We start from the raw sequence: 23,919 nt of genomic DNA on the forward strand, positions 1-23,919 counted from the left end.
GAGATGGATGCAGCAGTGTGCTTATGAGCACTGAAGCAGGCATTGTTTGTTTCTGTGCACGCTTATGTTATTCCTGTGGGTAGAGCATTGGGGTCCTTTGTGGTGTCGCTTTGATTTGGGGTTGGACGGGGTTGTATGCTAGAGAGAACTCCTGCTTGCCAGCAAACCCTGATAATCAATTCTGTTTAATTAGTCACTGTACACTCAGCTCCACCAGCCCCCTCCACCATAAATGGGAGGGACTCTGTCACATTGTGTTTGTCAGCAGCGGAAAGCAAGCCGTGGTGGGATCTGCCTCACGGGGACAACTCACACTCCACTGGCACCTCTGTCACTCTCCTGTCAGTCAGTGGGCAGAGAGTCCCACTGCCTGACAATTGCTTTCATTCTTCTTGAGTCTTGCAGGTGCATGCTGGAATTATGAGATTTACACACAATCAGCACCTTCATGAGCACTGTGAATTCGCATGCTGCTGATAAATGACATCAAAACAAACATGCAAAAAAAAAACAGCACATGGTTCTTTACTTTAAAAACAGTTTCTGCACCAATATGGAAGCAGAACAAATGCGCAGTATTTTACTTATCTACGTCAGATTTAGTCATTGGAATGGAATGGTTTCCGAGGTTGTATGCATGCTAGGAGAGAGGAAGTTAATCTTTTGTTTGAGCATGGTCTGGCTCATTTCGGTGTGGTCTACGGGCAGTCTTCCAGGGGGAAATTCAAGGGCATTTGGAGTGGTTGGCCTGTGATGCTGCTCAGCATAGGGGAAAGTGTGTGCCACAGTGATATGAAAAAGCAACCAGAGAGGCATGATACTCACTGAATACAATATGACCACATTCAAATTCCAGTGCCTTCTAACCATTCACGGTATCCTTCAAAGCTGTGCAGTAGTGCTTTACAGGGGACAAACATTCTCCCTAGAAGAAGCACCAAATTGCCCTCAAACAATCCCAGTTTTCTTGTTAGAGATTAATTTTCAAGTGGGTGTCTCAGACACTGGACTCTTCTTGTCCTTTTTGTCATTCGGCTCACTTGACAGAAAAGGGAAAGTTACCAGATCCCAGAGAGAGGTGACTCAACTCCCTTCTTTTTTTCCCCTTGCAGATCGATGGGGGCAGGGCTTGGTTTGCCTGACGACCTGGGAGGGGGCGGAGAAAGCCAGCGAAGGAAGAAGAGGCTGTCCAGTCGAGGCTTTGAGCGACTCAGCAGCACACAGGTCAGGGTCCCCTTGTCCTACTCCCTTCTGTCCCACACATAGCCAGAAATAAAAGAAGCCGCTCTTTGTTTCGTTGCATTTGATATATCCCTTTGTTGCATCCCATTTCTAATTAGGCGCTACCCTCAGGAGTTCATCCTGATCCTCTGCTCTCCATATAAATGTCTGTCTTGTTAGAGCTTCTCCAATTGCTTTTTTAATTCTCTATTCTTGAGAAAACAAGGGCTCTCTTCACAATGTCAGAGGAGATGATGATGTCATGATGATGTCATTGTGATGCTTTTGTGGCTTCTGTAAGGAGTGTAACTGGTTTTCACCAGTCTCATCTGTCTTTCTGTTGCAGCAGGTAAAAGCACAGAGCTGCAGAAAAAGCAGTCTTCACAGCATGCTCAACTCCAAGCTGGCTGGAGATGTGGTTCAGCTCAAGCAAAAGGCCCAGGTTAAAAAGAATCTCTCAGGGACAGGCTCGAGGGACAAGGAAATTTCACTCTGCAGCTCCAACCTTAAGCATGGACACAGAAGCCAGGGCACAAGCAAAGCAGACTCCAGGCGAGAGTCTGGGGGACAAAGCGATACAGGTAGATAGTGGCAATCATTGCACTGATTGTGCTTGTTCCTCCTGTTTTTAGTTTTACTGTGCAGAGTATTGTTGTTTTTTCCCCCCATCAGCAGTTACCCTTAGAGTTAAGCAGTGATTTATTTCTTAAACTTTTTCAGCAGCCAGTGGGGACAGTGTCCACCAAGAGAGCTGGACCGGACTGGTGCGTTGTGGACGTAAAAAGGGATCGACCACCCTGAGCCAGCACAGAACAAAGGTTCACCGTGGCCAAAGGCACGAAGCAATGGAGGAGGAAGAAAGCTCGCCTGCAGAGAGCGACTCCTCTGATCAAGGTGGGACAGTAAATACTGAGCCTGGAGACGTAGTTAAGTCAAGTTAATGATTAAGGAGACAAACACTCTACTTTTAAGATTAGGATTAAAACTTTCTGCTTTGATGAAGCTGATAGTTAGGGTTGAATCGGGTGACCCTGAAACATCCCTAAAACATAGGCTGCAGTAGACCCAGGTTGCTGGGCACACTGAGCATTTCTTCTTCACTCATCTCTTTTTGCTCTCTCTGTGTTTATACACCACTGCTATATTTAATCATTCATAATTATTCAACTCTGGCTCTTTCTCCCATAGTGTGTCTTTTGTCCTGTCTTTCTCTCACTGCTCGCTTCTCTTTGCCGTCACCCCCCAACCGGTTGCGGTGGATGGCTTCCCCTCCCTTAGGGTGGTTCTGCTAGAGAGTTCTTCCTGTTAAAAGGGAGCTTTTCCTTCCTACCGTCACCAAGTGCTTGCTCATGATTGTTGGGGTTTCTGTCTAATATCACAGGGTCTTTATCTACAATATAAAATGCCTTAAGGCACCGCCAATTGTGAATTTTTGCTATATAGATAAAATTGAATACCAAAATTGAAAGTTACCTTTAGATATCTAAATAGCTAGCTATGAAAATATGACAGGGGTTTTTTGAAACATTTCTACAAATTTCTACAAATAAAATAAAAATGCATATCTGACAAGTACAGCTAATGTACTGAGTCAGTCTATGATCCAAAAGCTCCTTTAAATCTATATTGCCTTTTGCTAATTTCTAAAAAAAAAAAAATTGAAAACCAATCCATTTTGATGGGCGAGTGAAGAAAGATTGGGATGTATGTCTTGGCAGAGATGTGCATTTACATTCAACAGCTCAGTGGTCAGCTCTGTTGGCTGGTCTGGGCTGGACACAGACACACAACTATAGACACCTGGCTGTGAGAGTTTTGCACACCCCTGGAGACCCGCATACCAGGTCAAAGAGCCGCTGCAAAGAAAAAAAACTGCAGTGACAAACATAAAAACTCCCTCATACTCTCCCTAGCACACACATTCTCAGTAGCATGTGGGTTCACACCAGGAAATACCACTGAAGCAAAGCAGTTCATATATCTTTCCTATGAACCGTTAAACTATTTACTTTAATGCTAATGAAGTGTCTGTGGATTGATTGGGAGTGAGTTAAAGAACTTTACTGGTTGGTAATGACGTGGGGAGATGGATTGGATAAGCTAAGTTTTTTTTTCATGCCTTTACTGAATATATGTTTTATTGTTTCCTAAATCTGCTAGAAGATGAAGAAGAGGAAGGCAGTTGTGATACTGATGAAGTTCAAGATTACAAAGTCCAACCCTCTAGAGATGTCACTTTAAGCTCCTCCATGATTGGGCCTAGTCCATCGTCTGTTGTAAAACTGGAAGCCAACCAGAAAGCCTGGAACAAAAAACAAAGGCAGGAGCTTTATGGTAAGACTGCCCTTTGAAAATAATTGATAATTCAAGAAGCATCTGTTTTACATTTGTCCTCCTTTGTATTGTTAGCTCAGTCTAAATGTCCTTCTGTAATCAAACCATACAGGATCCCAGAGTCTGTCTGGTGCAGAGGGGGAAGTCAAAATCAGGAAGAAGTCCAACTCTAGGATGGGCATGACCACAGCAGTTAAAAATCACCAAGACCACCAAGATCGGCAGCCTGAAGTAGCAAGAAAAACATGTGGGCCCAGGTCTAAGGAACCTCGGTGGGGCAGTCTTGGGACCAGAGGCAACCGCTACAGGAGGAGCATGGGACTAGCTACCTTTCCCACCACAAGTGAGAGGCTGAAGCGGGCAACCCGCAAGAGCACCATGTTGAGAGGAGCAATTAACAAGGTAAAAAAAAAATTTTCCAATCGAAATTTTGATCAACCAATTTTATTAAACCACATATACTGAAGATATGACACAACAAAACTGAAGTACAAACTTTGCATATGGTATATCTTCATGTGCCCTTGCTGTGGCAATAATTCCTCTTCTCTCACTTTACCAGAGGAGAAGTTGCTGGCCAATTGGGGGCTCATCTTTGCAGGGCGAAGATGGAAGCAGGGGACAAAGGAGCAAAGACCAACAGGTACCAGCAGGCGAACAGCAAACAAACACTAGCTTTCAATTCTGGTCATATCTTAGGCTACGTTCACACTGCAGGTTTTAATGCTCAATTCCGATTTTTTGATCAAATCCGATTTTTTTTGTCTGCTTGTTCACACTACAAATAAAATGTGGAGCGGTGCTTCAAAGGATAGTTGCAGATTTCTGTCAGAATCTGCAGATATTTCAGTACAAATAAAATGTTCACGTTTCTCCAACATTGTCTTCCCAACAGTTTCACTGACATCTACACTGGATGGCCAGGAAGCGTTCGCGATGTCTTCTCCGGCGCTGATAATTGGCGTCTGTCTTGTGTCAGTGACGTAAAAGACGGATTTAATGCGACATGACCGTTCAAACAGCAGTCGCTTTCTAAAACATCGGATATGTATCGGATTCAGTACCACATACGAAAGTGACCCGGATCGGATTTGAAGATATCGAATTTGTGCCGTTCACACTGTCATACCATGATGGGTCACATAGGGTCAAAAAAATGGGATTAGATGCACTTTTGCCTGCAGTGTGAACGTAGCCTTACTTTCCAACACATTATTGTGGAACTACTATACGCATTCAGCATGTTTTGCATAGCTCAGCCTCCTGCTGATTAAACTCTGCGGAGAAGACTATGTGTTATGAGGGAGGGAAAAAACAAGTAAAATGAGTGCAGATAGGTAATGGTACAGGTTTTGTCCCCTGTGGTTAACTGCTAGTTTGAAAAGCATTATAAACAATATCTTATCACACTATCTCCACATTTATTATTTATTCATCTTCACAGTCATTTATGCTTCCTTTCATCCCTTCTGATATGTTCTGTATAGCCAAAGGGACGAGCAGTGAGTCGTTTGTTGGAGAGCTTCGCCGCTGATGAGGGTTTTCAGATGGATGGTAGCAGCTTCTCAGAGGAAGAGGAGCACAGCAGCCATTCGCGCAAAAACCCTGAAGGTCTGAGATAAAATTTTATATCTTTTTTTTAATAGTGTTTTAAGTAGCAGATAGAATGGTTACTTTCACCATTACAAATTTTAACCAGGATACATTGTTTGCTCTTTCTTATGCAGTTCCAAACTGTGTCCTGACCAAAGAGCTGTTAACCGATGGCCTGAAGGTGCTGATTTCCAAGGAGGATGAGCTTCTATATGCTGCCAGGGTCCACACTCTGGAGCTACCAGACATGTAAGTGAACTGGTTTTTTTTTTAAATATACACAACACTTTTTTTAATGTTAGTCTTAATTTAACTCAAGGATGTTAGCTTTCAAATTATATCCTAAAAACTTTAGTCTGACCTTTTGGTCAATGTTAACCTGAAGTAAACTTTGTCAAAGTGGCATTTCTAAGCAGAAGCTGAGGTATGGCAAAAAAGGGCGTCTACAGAAGGTTATTATAGCTGTCAGAGCCATGTTGATAATAAAAAGGATTTTTGCATGCTCGTCATAGAAGTTATCAATAATTTCATGCTTCTTACTTAACAAACGTCACATTATTCCATACTAGGCTCTGAGTATCAATACAGCTCCTCTGGTGCAGGCAGCAAAGAGATGCTATAACAACAGTAGAGTGGGAGTAACACATGACATGGGAGCCAGGCAAGCATAATACAAGCATCTGAAAATAGCTTCATCTTATTTCTCTCTGCTGTGCCTCCCTCTAGCTTTAGTGTTGTTATTGACGGTGAAAGAGGAAACCGCCCAAGAATCTATTCATTGGAGCAACTGCTACAAGAAGCTGTAAGTTCACCTTGTTGCACCTAAACACTCTTTGTTAAAAGAAAGCCATGTCTCATCTTTGGCCACGACAATATATTCTTTCTTTGCACTTTTTTCCACATTGCCTTCCAGCTTTTCTTTAGCCTCTTTTAGTCATTTCGCTTTCTCTCTTTCAACTTCCCTTGTTTCCTCTCAGGGGTCATTGAGAGCATCTAAACTTAAGTGAATATGAACAGATGGGCAGGATCTTTAGGTTTATGTGTGTGAGTATCTTTGAATGTCTGTTAAACTAAGCTCTTTGTGTGGGCTGAATAATCCCACCAAAACCAGGATCCATTCACGGTTTGGAGATTAGATAGGACATGATGCGTACATTACGTCCCCTTTACTGCCAAAATAAGAGCTGTTTAAAGGCTGAAATTAACAAATACACTATATGTGTATGAAGACCTGTTGTGAAGCAAATGTTGGGTTACAGAGCTATTGTAATATTGCCATTTCATTTATTTAACCGCTTCAATACCTTGGCTGGTTCTTTACCTTCTCTGTATTCACAATAGCTTCATACTGTTTACTATAGTGGGACAGATTTGTTCATGCAGGTCTCTTTGCACTAATAACAACTGGGTCACTCAAAGCAGAGCTGTCGTACCCACATCTCCTGAAACTGACTTCATTATTGCCAAACAGGGCACAGGACATTATGCTTGCTCAAAAGGAATATTCCTAAGACGAGGAGAGCTGAAAAGTAGAGCAGAGTTTAACTGGCACGATTGTGGTTTGCAGGTGTTAAGAGGCCATTGTAACTTTGCAGTGACTTCATCCTAAATGCTGTTGTGCTCATAGCTCACTTAAAATTCTTTTAGAAATTAAACGATAAAGTTGTGGGTGTTTTTTAAACTTTGCATGTAACCAAAACTTCCTCATGGTTATGGATACATGCAGCATGCAAACATTTTCAAACACATTCACATTTTAAATGACATAATGCTTTTTATAAAGCTGTTCTAGGTGAATGGATGCAAGAAAAGAGGGTAATTTTAACTCATTGCTATGTGGTTGCTAGGCAACGTGATGACATTATTGTATATAATGTATCATTCAGCTATTGCGGATATAAATGAGATGTTGCTGTTGTGAAATTAAAACGATAAAGATGCTTTCAAAAGGTCTTATAGGTCATTTTCACTTGCTGCTAGCTGGTTGCTAGGCAACATGATGTCATCATAATATCTAGTATAAATAAGAGTCTTCACTCGTGAGCCAAGTTTGGCTGGTGTAACTCTGATTGTGTAGAAGGAGTTGGAGGACAAAGAAACGAACGCAGAGAGATTGTGTGTATTATATTTGGTGTATTTCATGAATTTTTTCTGAAAAACTTTTTCATATTTAGTTATTACGTTTTTTTTAACGATAAACCACTTTTAAATGTTTCTAAATGTACTATAGAAATAAAATGTACTTACTAGCTTTAGTAAGATGACTTTATATATTTATTTACATTATTTATTCATTCATTTTTTTATCTTTTAAAGTTCAAACTTCACACCAAAATCACTGATTTTATACTTAGATTGTTTAGGGTGAGTGGTGTAGGTGACCAGTTTTTTTTATACATATATATGTATCTGCATTCTCTTTAATATAATGGAACTACAACATAAATTGCCTTGTGGCTCTTAATAAACAAAACTAAATACATAAATACATTCATTATAAAATGAAAAAAAAAACCCAAACAGTAGCTATATCTATCTAGAAATCATGACCTAAAATGCTCACAAACAGGTCTCTGATTTTTTTTTATGTCTATGTCAGCCAAACAAGGTGTCCAGCTAACCCACACTGCTGTTCCTTTCATTCATAATTATATATCACATGTTCATATGGTCTCAAAGACAATAATAAAAATAAATCTTACTTTTTAAGTATTCTTTGTATAGTGTAACGCCCTTGCTTTTTTATTCAGGTACAAATGCAGACATAGTCATACAAGAACACAATGTTATTTCAATTATCCTCAAGATGATCTTGCATGCCCATTAGTACACGTTAGCCTACTCTCTACCTTAACACTTACCTCCTCTCATCAATGTCAACTTGTTAATGTGATCAGTTTAGCTTTTTCGTTTCCTTCTTTAACTTTCTTCTCTATTTCCCGCTCATAGTGTCATTTTCTAACTTTCCTGGCAGTTTTATACCAAGTAGTTCTGGCAAAACTGCTCTTATCTAAACACTCATCACATAGCAGCTGGTTCTAATTGTGCCATACTTCCACTTTGGTGTCTTTAGATTAGTCCAAGAGCCATTCATTTGACTCTGACAGCAGTACCCTGATACACCCCCCCCCCCCCCCCCCAACCCCTGACACGCATACACACACAAGCACAAGCACACACACGTTCACATCTACACCTCATCAGTCAAAGGGTCCCTTGCCATAGCAACAGTAAATGAAAGCAACCTGAAAGAGCCCCCAGTGAGTGGCGGATGCTGGGGCTGCCTGCATTGTTGGAGGGAGGATCTGGCAACCTGCAATCACAAGCCCTCTATTCAGGCCCTCTTTAGTATTACTCAGCAAGTCAGGATTTACTGCATCATGGCTTCCGTTCTTTTCAGCCCTGACTGGCACATTGGCATGAGATAAGTGCCGCTTGGAAACGTGGCACAGTGGCTGCCCAAGCACAATGCTCCATTGCTCTCACACTGTTTGTATGTGTGTGTCAGTGTGTGTATGCAAGCATGTCTGTGTGTGCATTGTGTGGAACCTGTAATGAATCTTAATTATGTTTTGGTCTGACTCCAGGTCCTGGATATACGTCCAGAGTCGGAGGCTATGCTCGCTGAAGGAACCAGAGTGTGCGCTTATTGGAGTGAGCGCTCCCGCTGCTTATACCCAGGCTATGTTCGCCGAGGTGAGGCATCAGTTACAAAGAAAACTGTATATGCATATCGTCCGCTTTTATCACAGCTGATAGAGTGAATTTTTACCACTTGCAGGTGGTTCATCTGATGAGAGGAAGCAAGGCGGGGTGATGGTAGAGTTTGATGATGGGGATCGAGGGAAGATTTCACTCCCCAACATCCGCCTCCTGCCTCCAGGATACCAAATTCACTGTGGGTGCCTCCTCTTGGAGTAACATGGAATTAGACCCTTTTTTGTTGGGGTGTGTGGCATACTGTGTTAACTAAATGCTGATAATGTTCTACTTTAGGTGGAGAGCCATCTCCTTCCCTATTGGTTCCCAGTGGTTCAGCAGCCAAGAGAACCTCCAGTCTGGAGCAGGCACCAATCAGTGAGAGACCTTCAGACAGACTGAGCACTATTAACACTGTAAACACCACCCAGAGTCTGACCGTTATTAAAAGAAGACCAGGTGAGAGTTAACCCCTGAAACCATGTTTACCTCCAGTGTTACATGAGCTGTTAGGAGTTTTATAAATGATTTAGATCATTTTATTACAGATTGAAAGACTTTTATAATCATCTAAAGAAAGGTACAACAAACAAAATGATAATTAACAGTTCAAAATAATATAATCATTTTAGACAATCATCATTATGGAAAAGCTAAAAGCAAATTTTAGATAACCTATAGTATTAGCTATACTAAAATAAAGAAGATCCAAAATTTTCATTTTGATATTTAATTTGTGCTATAATTTCAAAACGTATTGATTCATATGCACAAAGAAAACAAAAAAAGAACAATTTTTTTAAATTTATCTGTATTTTATATGAATTTATAAGTTGACGATTTGAGAAAGAATTACTGTAGTTTTAGTAACACTGCAAATAGATACATACTCAGGCTAAAGATCGAAAAGTTGCCAGCAACACAAAGTTTCACCCACTGACCGGTCGCACCCCTAGGCGTGAGTGGCCCATGCTGAGGTTTTTCCATCGTAGCCAAAAGGTTTGCTGGACGAGGATTTGGGCAAAACAGTGCACCGTTTATTTGCAGTTTATTATCAGAAACTGTTCAATAAACAACATTTTCTTCCGACATAGTTTTAAGAAATATTTGCAGACAGTGAAGTTAACATAACAAATATTGGATGTTGGAGGTTCTTCACTGCGTCATTGTTTGGCTATATTTCTGCACAGCTGGGATTCTTAGTCTGCGTCTTCGCTCTGCTTTTGTCGTGTTCCATTGCATGTCTATATTTATCCATCAGTCATGACGACAGCCTGCATATCAAAATGTGTGCAAACAATATGTGCTGCTAGGCAACCAGGCATGCTTCGATTCTATGGAGGTCAAAATGGCCTCTTTGGCGATTCTAGGTATAATTATTTTTTCTTTTTTGTCTCTCATCAAACCCCAGAATTCACTATGTAATAATGAAATTTATTTTAGGAAAAGTCATGAAATAAGAGATAATGGGGTTTTATTTTAAGCGAGGAGTCTAAATGAACCCTTTGGCAATTCTAATGTTAAAGATGAAGACATGTCTTATCTCATAACAAAACATTGTTGATTTTAACAAGAAATTTAGGAGTTCTTGACAATAATTCAATAAATAGACTGCAATGCGATCTAATACAACAGCCTTGACAAAAATACTTTGTAAAGTGTTTATTTTTCAGCTTTGGTTCGCTGTTAGAACAGCTTATTGTTGTGTTTATATTTAGTTATTTTCAGTATCATTCTAGACATATTTTATTGAAAGGTGTTTCCACTGTATGAAAGGTATATCTAATATATATACACGGGTGTGTACAAATACACACCCGTGTTTGCTCATTTGTGATTTATTGTTAAAGCATATTATGTTTTTTTCATTCTAGGGAGACCAAAGGGTTCTGGGAAAAAACAAAAGCAGCAGCAAATTGAGAATGCCAATAAAAATCCTTCGCCTTTCCTGGGCTGGAGCTCATTGACCAACACCAGAAAGAGGACGTCTGATAATCTCTTTCAGTTCAACGGTGCACCCAAGAGGACCTTGAAAGGAAAGGAGGATGACCTGTTCTCTATGACTCATTCCCAGTCACAGGCTTCCGTCCCAACCAAAGGCCTTTTCAGCAGCAGCTCGTTTGAGGTGGATTCCTTTAGAAGCATTGCAAATGGTTACTCTTCCTTCTGTACCCAGTCTACAGGACCAGGTTCGGCTTTATCTTTGGGTTCCAGAAGTGGGCTGTATGGTGAAAAGCGCAAACAAGATGAACAGGTTATGCCAAGGAGCAAAAGGTCTGGACAAGAGTTCCTCATCAAGTTGGATCATGAAGGAGTGACATCCCCCAAGACAAAGAACAGCAAGGCTCTGCTGCTGCGAGGGGCATCTTCCAGTGTAAGTGGCTTACCCAGGACAGAAGCATACTCTCATCCAGTCCTGCTGGTAAAGGATAACAAGAAGGGAGCCTCCAGAGTAGAACTTCTTCTAAAAGGGACCACACCTCAAAGAAAGCCCTCTACTTCTATGCGTCTCGGGGAATATGGTGACTTGGGCTTCAGCTCTCACAGAGACTGTCACAGCTCCTACTCTGATCTGGATGATGAAGAGGAAGAAGAAGAGGAAGAGAGGAGGGCTGCACTGGCTGCAGCCTCAGGAGGACTAAGGACTGCTGGTCGCTTCCTTTCTCGTCTCTCGGTCTCCTCCTCTTCTTCAGGTTCTTCAAGCTCCTCCTCTTCAGGCTCTCTTTCAAGTTCCAGCCTCTGTTCCTCTGAAAATGATTCCTCGTACAGCTCAGAGGATGAGGATAGTTCAACACTGATGCTGCAGAGTTGTCTTTCCTCCCATCGGGGGCTCCTACAACCATCAGAACCCTCTACATCTTCAAGGCCTCGCCAGCATGCCTTTGTGGCCAAAGCTATGGCTGTTTCCAGTGCCAAAGGTGCCACCCTTAACCAGGTCTCTCACAGCAAGTCCTTGAAGAGGAAAGAATGTGCAGGCTCCCTATCTAAACCAACTAAGGATTTTGTCAAGAAACCTAGGATGCTTCCAGATGAGGCTACATTTATTCCAAGGCCCAAGATGTCCGCATTCCTTTCAGGAAGACAAATGTGGAGGTGGTCAGGAAGCCCTACACAGGTGAGAATAGGCTATCAATCGGTTTAGGTTTTCTCTTGCAATATTAGCTCAAATAGTTTACAATACGTGCCCCTTGAGGTCAACAAACATCAGTAATAATCGTCATTATCAAAGAGGATTGGTCAAAGTGTCTGGTTTTTCACAGAGGCGAGGACTTAAGGGCAAGGCCAAGAAGCTTTTCTATAAGGCCATTGTGCGAGGCAGAGAAACGGTGAAAGTGGGAGATTGTGCTGTGTTCCTCTCAGCTGGACGACCTAACCTCCCATATGTGGGTCAAATTGAGAACTTCTGGGAATCATGGACTTCTAGAATGGTAGTCAAAGTCAAATGGTTCTACCACCCTGAAGAGACAAAGCTAGGGAAAAGGCATCGAGATGGCAAGGTAAGCTGGGTTGTTATACGGGATACAGTGCAGACAAATATGCAAAAAAAATGAAGAAGCAGGCAAATACATTTCATAACACTGTTTTCGTAGCTATATTTGTAACGTTTTGCTTTGTGAATATCCTGTAACTAATCCCTTGTTTCTGTCCAGCATGCCCTTTATCAGTCGTGCCACGAGGATGAGAATGATGTCCAGACAATCTCTCACAAGTGCCAGGTGGTGAGCAGAGAGGAGTATGAGTGTCTGACTCGCAATCAGAAGCCGAACAGTACCTCTCCAGATCTGTACTACCTGGCTGGGACGTACGATCCGACCACTGGTCAGTTGGTCACTGCTGAAGGCGTTTCCATCATGTGCTGATCCACTAAGGGGACACACTACTGAAGAACTTCTTCGGAGGAAGAATATAACGTCATGATTTCTCCTATTCAACCATTCAGTCCGGCAGAATGGCTAATGTTATTTGGGTTTGCCTCCAGGACCCACAGACAAGATGTCAGCACCAAAACTGGACTGACTGACATTACACACTGGAGTCTGTTGGTGTCTAACATTTGTGAGGCCGTGAGCATAGCTGGTTGATCCAGTCATTAAGAATAGCAGAAAGTCTGTGTCTTTCTGAGCAGAGCAAAATTCAATAAGTGACATTTCAACCATCTAACTAATCTCTTTTAAAAAGGTCCTTTGACAGCTTCACAACTCCTTTTTAAAAACTCACGCTTCCAGCTCCTATCAAAAGGAGAGCTGAAATTGTAGTTGACTGTAAAAAATAACATTAGGCTCAAGAGTCAATGTGGACCAATTCTTTAAAAGGTAGCCTTAGGGAATGGAAACAAAAGTGAGGCACGGGGCTCGACCCAAGCCTCTTCATTCCAGGGAAGTTGAAAACATGTAAAGGATGTAAAGTTGATGTCTGTAAATATTTTTAAATGTTCCTAATGAAGCCATACACTTCAGTACCTCTCACCTGTCTTAACTGTTCAGGTGTATATTGTATAGTTCAATTATTATATTGTTGTCTGTTGTCTATATGTACATAAAAGCTATTTTATATAGGAGTTTATTATGTATATATGAAATGTATCTTTCCATGTTTGCAATTGATTTATTTTTATATATGTGTAGAATACATTACATTGTGTGTGCTTTTTCTTTTTTCGTTTGCTGCAGGAAGTTAAGGTTGAAGATGTTAGTGTTGCACTGCATATGCCCTGCTGAGAGAGACTGAGACAGAGCACAGACAAAGACAGAAGGATTTAGTCTACAACAGGACAAGACTCCCTTTCTAAGAGAAAGGTGTCATTCTGTTTAAAAAGAAAAAAAAACCCACATAGGTCAAGTGGCTTTTTGCGTAGTTGTCTGTTCCTTCACATTTTCGTTTGGCTATTTTTTATTTATTTACCTCTCTGATGGTCATCATCACAAAGTCAGATCAGACTTAACCGCAGCCACGGGTCGAAAGTGATTTAAGATGTGATACGAGCGTACCGTTACAGCGCGACGTTTGTGTGCGATGAGTGTCCCGACAATATAATCGTGTCCACACAAATCAATGTTACACAATACTGGATCTTCTAATGAAAATGTGTTAAATGTGCAATGCACTCATCAGTGCATAGTTTAGCATAATATGGCCTACAAAATACCAAAGTGTCTTTAATATCTTAATTTCCTTTATTTAAAAAACAAGCACCTGTACTGAACACAGAAATCACTGGTAACTTATAAAATAATTGTCCTCCACTATGTGCAAATTTACTGGCTTTGCATTGTGACAATGGTTTCTTGCACACGTACCTGCAGTTTTGGTTAGTACATAAATATGTACCAAAATGCCACCTGGAGGTGTGACTGTGAAGGTCAAGGTACTGATAAGGAAAGAAGATGAGTACTGACAATTTGTTGAAATGAGTCCATTTTTAGTTTCATTAGCCGTCTGTGTCTATTTTGTACAGAACACATACATCCTTGATGCTAACTGTGAAGGACAATCAGATTCACAAAGCAATGGACATAGAGCAGGTTTACTCGATCTGGAAATTACTTATGTTATTTAATTTGTGCCAAGTACATTTTCTCTATTTTTGTCTTGTTTGATATGCAATCCTGAGTATTTTTTTGCTCACAAAGTTTTATTTTGTTTGCCAACATTTTATTTATTGTCAATGTTGCTGTTCATGCCAAGAGCGCTTTATGAGAATGTGACATTGTTTTTTTTTCTTGGTGTGATGTCGCATTTGCATTTCTTAAATAAAACTGGTCTTATAGAGGCCATTTAGTGAAAAAAAAGATTAAAAAATAAAGCAACACTGGATTCTTCTCATCCAAAAACCTCTGTGATTTAATTCTGTTATTTTGACTGTTTCCCACTCATCTTACTGTTCATTTCCTATTACCAAACATTATATCATTATATGGACAAAAGCATTGCCCACACCTCTTAATCTTTAAATTTCACTGTTTTCAATCAAGCAAAAAAAAAAAAAAAAAAAGTCAAGCAACTGGCCACACAGTCTGCTTTTATCTGTAATAGGATGCCACTGTTGTAACAGGTCAGTTTGTGAAATTTCTTGCCCCTAGATATTTCCAAATCTCTGATTGCATTAACATCAGCACGAAAACTGTGCTCCCAGAGCTTCGGGGCATGAGCTCCCATGGCTGAGCGGCTCCTGTGGGTGTAATGTGTCGGTGGCCCAGTACTTTTGTCCATATAGAGTATGTTTAACCCTGTTCTTTTTTTAATATACAGTATATTAGTTAATTTTGTGAAGCAAAAATAAACACTTATTTTATTTCATTTAAGCAGAAAGTTAGAAAACTGCACTCTCTATGCGTGCACACTATACATCTGTGATTCTTTAACAAATGTATTAAACCACCAGTCATAAAAACAAGAAAAGATAAAAAAAAATCTGTCAAAAAAATGGTTAAAAAACAAATTTATATAGTTATTTATTAGGCATTTTATTAGGCGAATAATAACCAAATTCATGTTTTTATACCCAAATTTGAGCCGGCACACTGGACTTCTCTAACAAGTCAGAAATTCATTAATCAAGGATAACACTCAGTCACTAAAGCTACCTTTTTCTGTTCATGAATGCAAGTACATTACCTGTGATTTGTCATCTTTATTAAAAAAAAAATGTTTTAAAACATAACATGCTTTTTTTTAAAACAGTAAATTTGAAAATTCACAGAAAACAGCAATAATATTTTATCATTAAAAATATAATTTTGATTAAAGAGATGGTGAATTAACAGTCATTACAGAAACATAAAAATGTCTCTGGTAATTACCAATACTGTTAATTTAGGGCAGCTGTCACACAAACCTTACACTGGGTGGTGGTCTAATAAATTTATCAAGCACTGAATATCAGCAAGACAGAGTGATATAATTCTAGAAAAATGATTATGGTCTTCTGAGTGTGTCAAATGGACACAAAATTGAAGGCAGAAAAAGAAATAATAAAAAGTAAGGCTGTTAATGCAAATGGAGTAACTAGTTCAGGCAAAGCACAGCACACTCTGTATCGTTTGAACTTAACAGTCACCAAAACAGAAATTCGTGAAGTCGGCACACTATCGTCACGGCAAGCTCGTGCTTGCTGCACATTACACTCTTTACTTTTTACTCAACTCACATGACTTATTTCTACTTATCTACCTTCTAATTACAAATTCCCCAGCCTCCACCACTTCTAGATGTTGGAGGGACCTCTTGTCATGTTGCACATTATGTATATCACATGCACCATTTACATGTCTGTGTTGGCTCTTTTCTTTATACCCCTTAGGGAGCTTTAACATGCTCCCCTTAGAATACTGAGGCTACTTGGATTCATTTGCAAAGCACCATCAAGCACAAAGCCCCCTTTTCTGCCAAATTCTTTTATTTGTTCCAATAAATCCTTTGATGTAAGTGTCTCTGGCTGAACTAAGTTTATGTGAGCTTTGTGTTCCTTAGTAAATAGAGACAGATCTGTCACAGCATCAAATAAAGCCTAGTGGGTTTAGCTGCCAAGCTCTGTAAATATGATGTTGACTGATTCAGAGATAGATGTGAATTTGAATTTCTGTGATTCAAGATAGAGTATATTTGTCTATTTTCTTTTAAAAATGAAACGGTTCTTTGACGGTGTGTGTTTGGTGGGGGTGGTGGACAGGCATATGATCACCCCGAAAGGTGAACAAAACTACAATTTTCTCCACCCTCCTCCCAAAAGATCCAAGTCTAGAGTCCTAATCACATCAAAATGTCTGAATGTGTAAATTCAATGTGTAAGTCCTGTGATGTTTATATATAATTCAGTGATATAGATTCTCAAAATAAGAGAAATAACAGAAATGTACAACTGATATTCATATTTGGTTATTTTTTTTATCAAAATAAAGGGATTTCTTCAAACATTTTTCCATATAGGACATGTCAAATAAAGGATATAAGTAAAGAAGAGTGCTCTCTAGTGGAACACAAAGCACGCTGCATATAAAATAAGTTTAAAAATACTTTTTTCTTCACAAGATTTAATCTCAAAACACAGTCTAGTATCATGAATTTTAAATAGAGCATGAAATGCCTGCAGCAATATAAACCCATGCTCATTCAGTGCCTGAAGCAGCAGGTACATTCCTCTGTACACCCACACGATCCGTAACCTACAGCATCTGTCCATTTGCATATATGCATAGCGGCTTTGACAAAGCCAATTTCTGTAACCTGAAACCAGGGAAACAACTACTGACGAGGCCTGAAGGAGACACAATATGGGTCAGTGACCTTTCTCTGCAGGCCCAGGGGTCTTTTTGTCCTGCATGGAGCCTGGGCACCGCAACCCCGCCCCCTAATGCCCGGGCAGGGACTAATGGGTACATCAGTCATCTCCAACAGCGTCCCAGTGAACACAAACAGTTCTATTTACCACCACAACCTTTTGTGTTGACTATGGCCACTGCCCCGTGTCCAAGCCGTTGCCTTTCCTGCGTCAGCAGGACTCAACTGAAGCAGAGGGTTAAGAGTGGGTGTGCGCACATGTTAAGGTCATTATTATGTTTCGAGATAGTTTTGCTTCATTACTTCTTAGTACACATAAGACTCATTAGAGATCTAATAGGATAATTTGGGGTTTAATTAAAATACTTTTGACAAATTATACTCTCTGAATTAAGCCAACTAAACAACTTGTTTCTATGAGGAAGATAAATACCACTAAAACACTTTGGTACATCGGACCGCATTCCTCAAAGACTGCCTCAACTCTTCAGCTGCACCCCAACCTAAGTGTGAGATCTCACTCAGACTGGTCTGCCTGCCTTACATTTCAGTGCCTGTCTGGTTCAGCTTGGTGAGCATCCAGACCATGTTGCTCAGTGTCAACAGGAGGAATGCTTTCCTGCACAAATATCTACACCTCATAAATGTCTCGCCTTCTGCTTGACCCTGTCTGGCCTCTGACTGTGACGAGGTTGAACAGGGGACAGACAGCCTGGTTTTCTGTGCGCGCATGCGAGAGAAGGGTTGAGGTGAGGTCTCGGGTCTTAACGAGGTGCTGGGAGAAGAGAGCAGGGCAAACAGATCACTCGGGCTCTAACTGCTTATTTTTAAACGACACCCTGATCATTCTTCTAGAGCAAATCGGTTATGGAGCAGCTAAAGCCATCGTGGAAAAACCTCGACCATATTGTACTGGGGAATTACCATAAATTACATTCGTCAATGGTGAGAAGCAAAAGTCCAGCCACAGTGTGAGAAATAAAAAACATATTTGATATCAAATGACTCATGTTGCAGGGTGCCGGATATATAAAAATGTAAATGCTCAATAAAATGAGTGTTTTGGTGTCTAATCGCAAAGAAACTGTTAATATGTTAGCAGATAAAGTTTAAATATCAGTGGGGATCTGAATGCTTTTAGCAAATGCCCATAGTTCTTCAAAGGGATATGCTGGAATAAAGATATTAGCATATACAGACGAGTGACAAACTAAAGAAAAGAACAGTAAAAAGTTTCCAAATAAGCGACTACGTCACTATGTGCTATCACAACACCTTCAGAGCACCTTAGCATTGATTATAAAAGTCTTTTATAAAAGTCTAAAGGAGGGAAGAACCCCATTTCTTCTAAAGCTTTCCCCTCAGTTGTTGTTCAGTAATTGCATGTGAAGGCCAAAGAACGTGATTCATATAATTTCAAAATCCATCAAACCACTCAGTGACCTCTCTGTCCCTACACGTGGGGAATTTGTCATCCTTGAAAAGACTCCCTCCCACGAGCAGAAAAATATTTCATCATGGGATAAAGGTGATCACAAAGAACACCTTTGTATTGATTTCCTTTCATCTAAAAAAGGGGCAAATGAACTCAATCCAGGTCATGCAACCATGCAAAATGCAAGTAGGTATCCTGGAGGAGATCCAGGGGCTCCTCCTGGAAGGGTCAAGAGTTCAGAGTTTTTCCTTTATTTTGTCACCTGTCTGTATGCCAACATGCAGTAAACTCACTAGCTGTGCTGTGTATTGCCTCCTGTGGCTCAGTTCCAGCCTCGCCGCCCCTAATCCATTTCTCTGTTGCTCATTATTAGTGGCTTGTAAAGATTCTGTATCAGCTATGCTAAAAGAGCTTTTCACAGTATTACATGGGATTACTGTGTCTCCTCACCAAATATGTTGTGTACAAACTCTGCTGTAATATTACCAACATGTTTACATGGTAGAGACAAAATAACTGCTTGACTCATTCCCAGGGTCTCCCCCTCTTTTCGTTTCTGATTTGGGCTGTGTTTTATCTCACATTCATCTCTCTCTTCCTTTTCTTTTCTTCTGCAGCATACGTTTGCGTGTTCATAACGAAGTGAACGATGGTAATGAAAAGAGAACAAATCTCAGGAAAAGGGGGATTTGTATAAGTATATGATGGCTGTCTCACGGGGTTAAGAAAAAAAAGCAAATGCTTAACTACATGGTACGAAACACCATCATGTGTTTCAAACTGCTCAATCATAGTGCAGTAACCCAGCGTGGCAGCAATTGTTGCGGATTTTAAATGTGTGTCTGAATCTAAAATACCAAATCTTTTTCTGACTCTGTTTTTTTGCACATGACCGAGCTATGAAAAAAAGCTGTAAAAAAATATGTCAGTAATTCTGCTTTCGGCTGAGCTCCCCTGCATAGTCACAGGAACTACAACAGTGGTCACTTGTCACCCCTAAGTCAACCTCCGCACCAGAATCAGCTCTCTCACATGTATAGATTGCCTTAGAGTGTCCCTTTTGTCACATTATGAAACAATACTGTGCCAAGAGCCGCAGTTGTTCTCTCACTGTCCGCAGTGCTCTGCTGACCTAACAATAGCAGGAAAAATTACAGCCTGTCATGAAAAAAGGGGCCAGGCGCCTTCTTGTGCTATCCTACTTGCAAATGCAGGACAGCTGGAAAAGCTCTATATCCCATAAATAACAAAGGAAGGCCTTTGACCACCTTAAGAGGGAAAAGAGATATACATTTAATGAGCTGCATATTCAGCCCACAGGTTGTTAGTGTTTAGAGTTCAGATTTGGGAAGATCACAGACCAGCAACTGAATGCATTTAGGTATGCAGACATGGTCAAGATGACCTGCTGAAGTTCAAACCAAGCCTCAGAACGGGGGTGAAAGGTGATTTAAATGACTTTGAAGATGACATGGTTGTTGGTGCCAGATAGGCCGGTCCAAGTATTTCCGAAACTGCTGATCTGCTGGGATTTTCCCACGCAACCCTCTTTTGGATTTACAAAGAATGGTCCTAAATTGAGAAAATATCCAGTGAGCAGCAGTTGTCTGGGTGAAAATGCCAGAGGTTTGGAGTGAATGAACAAATTACTTTGAGATGTTAGAAAGGTAACGGTAAGTCAAATAACCACTTGTTACAACCAAGGTATGTAGAAGAGCATCTCTGAACACAGATACATCAAACCTTGAAGCAGATGAGCTACAACAGCAGAAGACCACACCTACCTACCTTTCACAGTCATCAGAGCTCAATCCAAAAGAGCACCTTTGGAATGCGGTGGAACAGGAGATTCATATCACAGTTGTGCAGCCGACAAATCTGCAGCAACTGTGTGATGCTATCATGTCAATATGAACCAGGAATGTTTCCAGCACGTCGCTGAATCTGTGCCATGAAGAAACAAAGCAGTTTTAAGGCAAATGGTCACGGTGTCCCTAAATAAGTGGTTGGTGAATGTATGTCTTGCCTTAAACTCTTATAATTAATCCTTTCCATCAAAATGAAAACATACAGGTCAGAAATGGTATGGGACCTGAGGCCACAATAGAGCATTATGGTTTACTTCTTTCACAATACACGCCTCCTCTCTTTCCACACCTTCTTGTGTAGTGGTGTTTGTGCATTCCTGTGATGACAACCCCTCCATCTAGTTCTCTTGGGTGTTTACCCTCTTTCACGGTAGCAGAGAAGCAGCTCCCACCATCCCTCCTCTGTTTACTTTGCTCTTCTCCTCTATTTACTCTGTGCTCCAGCGCCCTGGCGCACCGCGCTCCAAACAGCTGTTCCATTATGGAGAGAGCAGGCGCTTCAACCGCACAGTGCTGCCACACAGCTCTCTTTGACAGCCCACCCTGGTCGCTACCACGATGACTGCCTGGCTCCGCTGGCACGCCCGCCATTGTTGCCATAAAGCTCAGTCTCCCTCAATGCCAGAGTGGCTTCTGGGCATAGAGTCAGGCGGGGCAACTGTCAGAGATTGTCTTCAAACCGCAAGACAAAATTTGCCAAGTTCAGCTCTTGATTAAGTGTCTCCGTATGGATGCAGTTCTGTGGTGGTTCAAACAAGCAGAAATCATATCCAGATGATCTAGAATAAACTGGCACAAGCACCTCCAAAGTGAAACAGGGGGTTTTATTAGCGTGACATTACAATAAGATAACTCCTCTGCATTTTCATAATTTTGGCACATTTTCTTCAGATAACCTAAATATAGCATATTCCTACATGATCCACATTATCTATAGTGACCATTCTCCCATATAGTGGACAACAATCCTTCCCTCTGTACACTTTGCCTGGCTTGCTATCAGGTAAAAAGGAAGACCATTGTCTATCTGACTGCCTTAGGGTCATTATAACAGGAATCTCAAGTGAATTATTTTTACCCTTCGCATGTTCGTTTTCCTGCTGATGTGCACAGCTGGTGCTGAATCAGGAGACAGGAAACCTAGGAGAAAGGCCACCAAGCACCCACAGGATCCCAGTGGACCACTGCAGTGCCCCGTGGCTGCAGCGACAGGAGACACTCCATTCATCACAATACAATAGCATCTGTCCAGGGGAATACGAGCTTACCTAGTCTAGCAAGTCTAGTATATACCATCACATGTACAGTAAGGCAGTGGGTGTGTTGATCTCATCTTCTCATGTTGCGTTTATGTTTTCTGGGGGTACAAAAAAAAATGGAGACGAAATAGGAAAGAAGGCAAAACAGAAAGGAAAACCTCCCCTATACTGGGATGCAGGTGGTCACGGCAACTGTTACCCTCCTCCACATTCACCACAGATTTCTCAGGGTGACGATGACACATGGGTGCATCAGTTTAAGCTGCTGAACACACACTCCCCTTTTCTCCCACCTAGTCCAGCTCGATAATAGCCTCTACTACGATGAAAAGGGATATCAGTGTGTATAATAGCACAAGTGGTGAGTGAGCATATTAAAGAGAAAGAGAGCCTTGCATGCATGCCTATGTGTATGTATAAAAATGCCTGTCATAGCAGGATATAAAAGAATTCTGCCCAGCTGCCAGGCCTCCAGTGCCGATTGCCAGAGCCCTTAAACACATCCATGTCCTTCACTGGATGGCTCTGCTCCTCTCTCCTCCTCGTTTATATCTAGCACTTTAAAAATATACAATCTGCTTAGATACTACGCACTCATAAGCTCCATGACTGGCACTTGGACATCTTCTCAACATGAGTTGAAGCCCCTGGGCAACTAAGCCAGGCTTTGATCAGACATTTTGGAGACATCTCTCGTTTTCTTCAAACAAATCCAGCGGGGTTGATGTGCTAAATTCGAAACAAACCCTAAGCACTAAATGTACCTTGCGATGGAGGAAACAGAGACATAAGCCATATATGGTCTGTTTAATGAAGAGCAAAAACAATCAGTATGCACATGCGTGAGTGAGGAATGAAAATCAGGAAAAGAAAATGTGTCAAAGAGAGGTAAGAACAAAAAAAAGGGTGAAAAGAAATTCTGTCAGAAAGAAAAGAGAGAAGAACACAGCATGCATGGACCGCAATATGAGATCAGCTGACAAACATCTCTGCAACCTTAGCAGGGGCAAATCAGCATCTATCACCTGAATGACCTGAGACAGTTGTTATGTATAAAGACTCAATTTTATCTTTTTTCTTGAATTTTAGCCACGCTGCATGTCAGTGGGAGAGACACAGAAAGTGGGTGAATGAAAGAAGACGGCAGTGAAGTCGGGTTAGGGTCCGCGGCTGAACGGTGGGAGTGAAGGTGAAAGAAAGGGAGAAAAAGAAAGATGTGGACAAGAAAGGAAATGAAACCTAAATGGACCAATTCAGCTGGCGGAGCCACACAGAGAATTCACCTGAGGGTAGTCTCATGCCCTGTTTGTGTCTCCATGGAGACAGCCCTCCTGAGTGTGTGCTTCTGTACAGACTGACAGTATTTCCACACAATTTCCTCATTAAAATCAGTGACAAAAAAAAGCTAGCCTATCTTCAAGTCTTCTGCACGTGGGGCTGGTTTTGATAACTGCGGAGAACAGCTGTGAGTTTGCTTCAATGTTGAGATTAATTTATTTATGTATTTTGCATTGATCATTAGAAGCAAACTTGCTTTTTTTCTTTGTTTGTGTGTGTGTGTGTGTTTTGTAAGAGCCATTATATATGGGTGTGGGTAGCTCTGATCATATAAACAGTGGTGAAATGTAACTATGTGCACTTGTGAGGTACTTGCACTGAGTCTTTTCTCCATGTCACTTTCTACTTCTGTTCTACACCATCTAAGAGGGAAATATTTACTTATTTATATTGATTTGAACTTTTCAGGTCTAAGTGATTTATTAATTAAAACTTTATGATGAACTCAACGAATAAGCACGACTATAAAAGTAGAAGTTTTGGCAGTCGCTGGCTTGGAGCACTCATGTGTGTTAACGCGCTGTCAACAAGGAAACCCAGAGCAATGATGTAAAAGAAGCAATTCTTGCTGCCTATCAATCTGCGAAGGGTTATGAGGCCATTTCCAAACAGTTTTAAGTCCATCATTCTATAGTAAGAAAGATTATTCGCAAGTGGAAAACACTGAAGACAGCTGCCAATTTTCCCAGGAATGGACGTCCCAGCAAATTCGTCCGAATGTCAAACCAAGCATTGCTCAGAGAAACTGCAAAAATCAAACAAGTAAAGCAAAAACCATCAGCTTGATTTCAGACTCAGGTTACATCCACACGTACATGGGTATTTTTGAAAACGCAGCTTTTTCTATGCGTTTGGGCCTTTCGTCCACACGTAAACTCAGTTTTGAGTAGTGAGA

At 41.0% G+C, this 23,919-nt stretch overlaps 1 protein-coding gene across 9 annotated transcripts in view; it reads left to right on the forward strand.

Annotated features, from left to right (window-relative positions):
- The window catches only part of bahcc1a (BAH domain and coiled-coil containing 1a), a 61,813-nt gene extending 47,135 nt beyond the window's left edge, over nt 1-14,678 (forward strand). For 3 of the 9 annotated variants that reach the window (XM_026164859.2, XM_026164860.2, XM_026164864.2), the window contains exons 15-29: nt 1,113-1,224; nt 1,568-1,802; nt 1,942-2,115; nt 3,382-3,555; nt 3,668-3,957; nt 4,118-4,198; nt 5,043-5,166; nt 5,283-5,397; nt 5,875-5,950; nt 8,736-8,844; nt 8,930-9,046; nt 9,145-9,306; nt 10,722-11,962; nt 12,108-12,344; nt 12,498-14,678. In XM_026164859.2, the coding sequence (XP_026020644.2) occupies nt 1,113-1,224; nt 1,568-1,802; nt 1,942-2,115; nt 3,382-3,555; nt 3,668-3,957; nt 4,118-4,198; nt 5,043-5,166; nt 5,283-5,397; nt 5,875-5,950; nt 8,736-8,844; nt 8,930-9,046; nt 9,145-9,306; nt 10,722-11,962; nt 12,108-12,344; nt 12,498-12,707 (3,457 nt within the window). In that variant the 3' untranslated portion in view covers nt 12,708-14,678. The remainder of the gene's footprint in view (nt 1-1,112; nt 1,225-1,567; nt 1,803-1,941; nt 2,116-3,381; nt 3,556-3,667; nt 3,958-4,117; nt 4,199-5,042; nt 5,167-5,282; nt 5,398-5,874; nt 5,951-8,735; nt 8,845-8,929; nt 9,047-9,144; nt 9,307-10,721; nt 11,963-12,107; nt 12,345-12,497) is intronic. The other 6 variants (XM_026164861.2, XM_026164865.2, XM_026164862.2 and 3 more) reach the window with 5 other exon arrangements.
- Nucleotides 14,679-23,919: the final 9,241 nt, after the last annotated feature.

Source organism: Astatotilapia calliptera, chromosome 4 (assembly GCF_964374335.1).
Source record: "Astatotilapia calliptera chromosome 4, fAstCal68.1, whole genome shotgun sequence".
NCBI classification, from domain to species: domain Eukaryota; kingdom Metazoa; phylum Chordata; class Actinopteri; order Cichliformes; family Cichlidae; genus Astatotilapia; species Astatotilapia calliptera.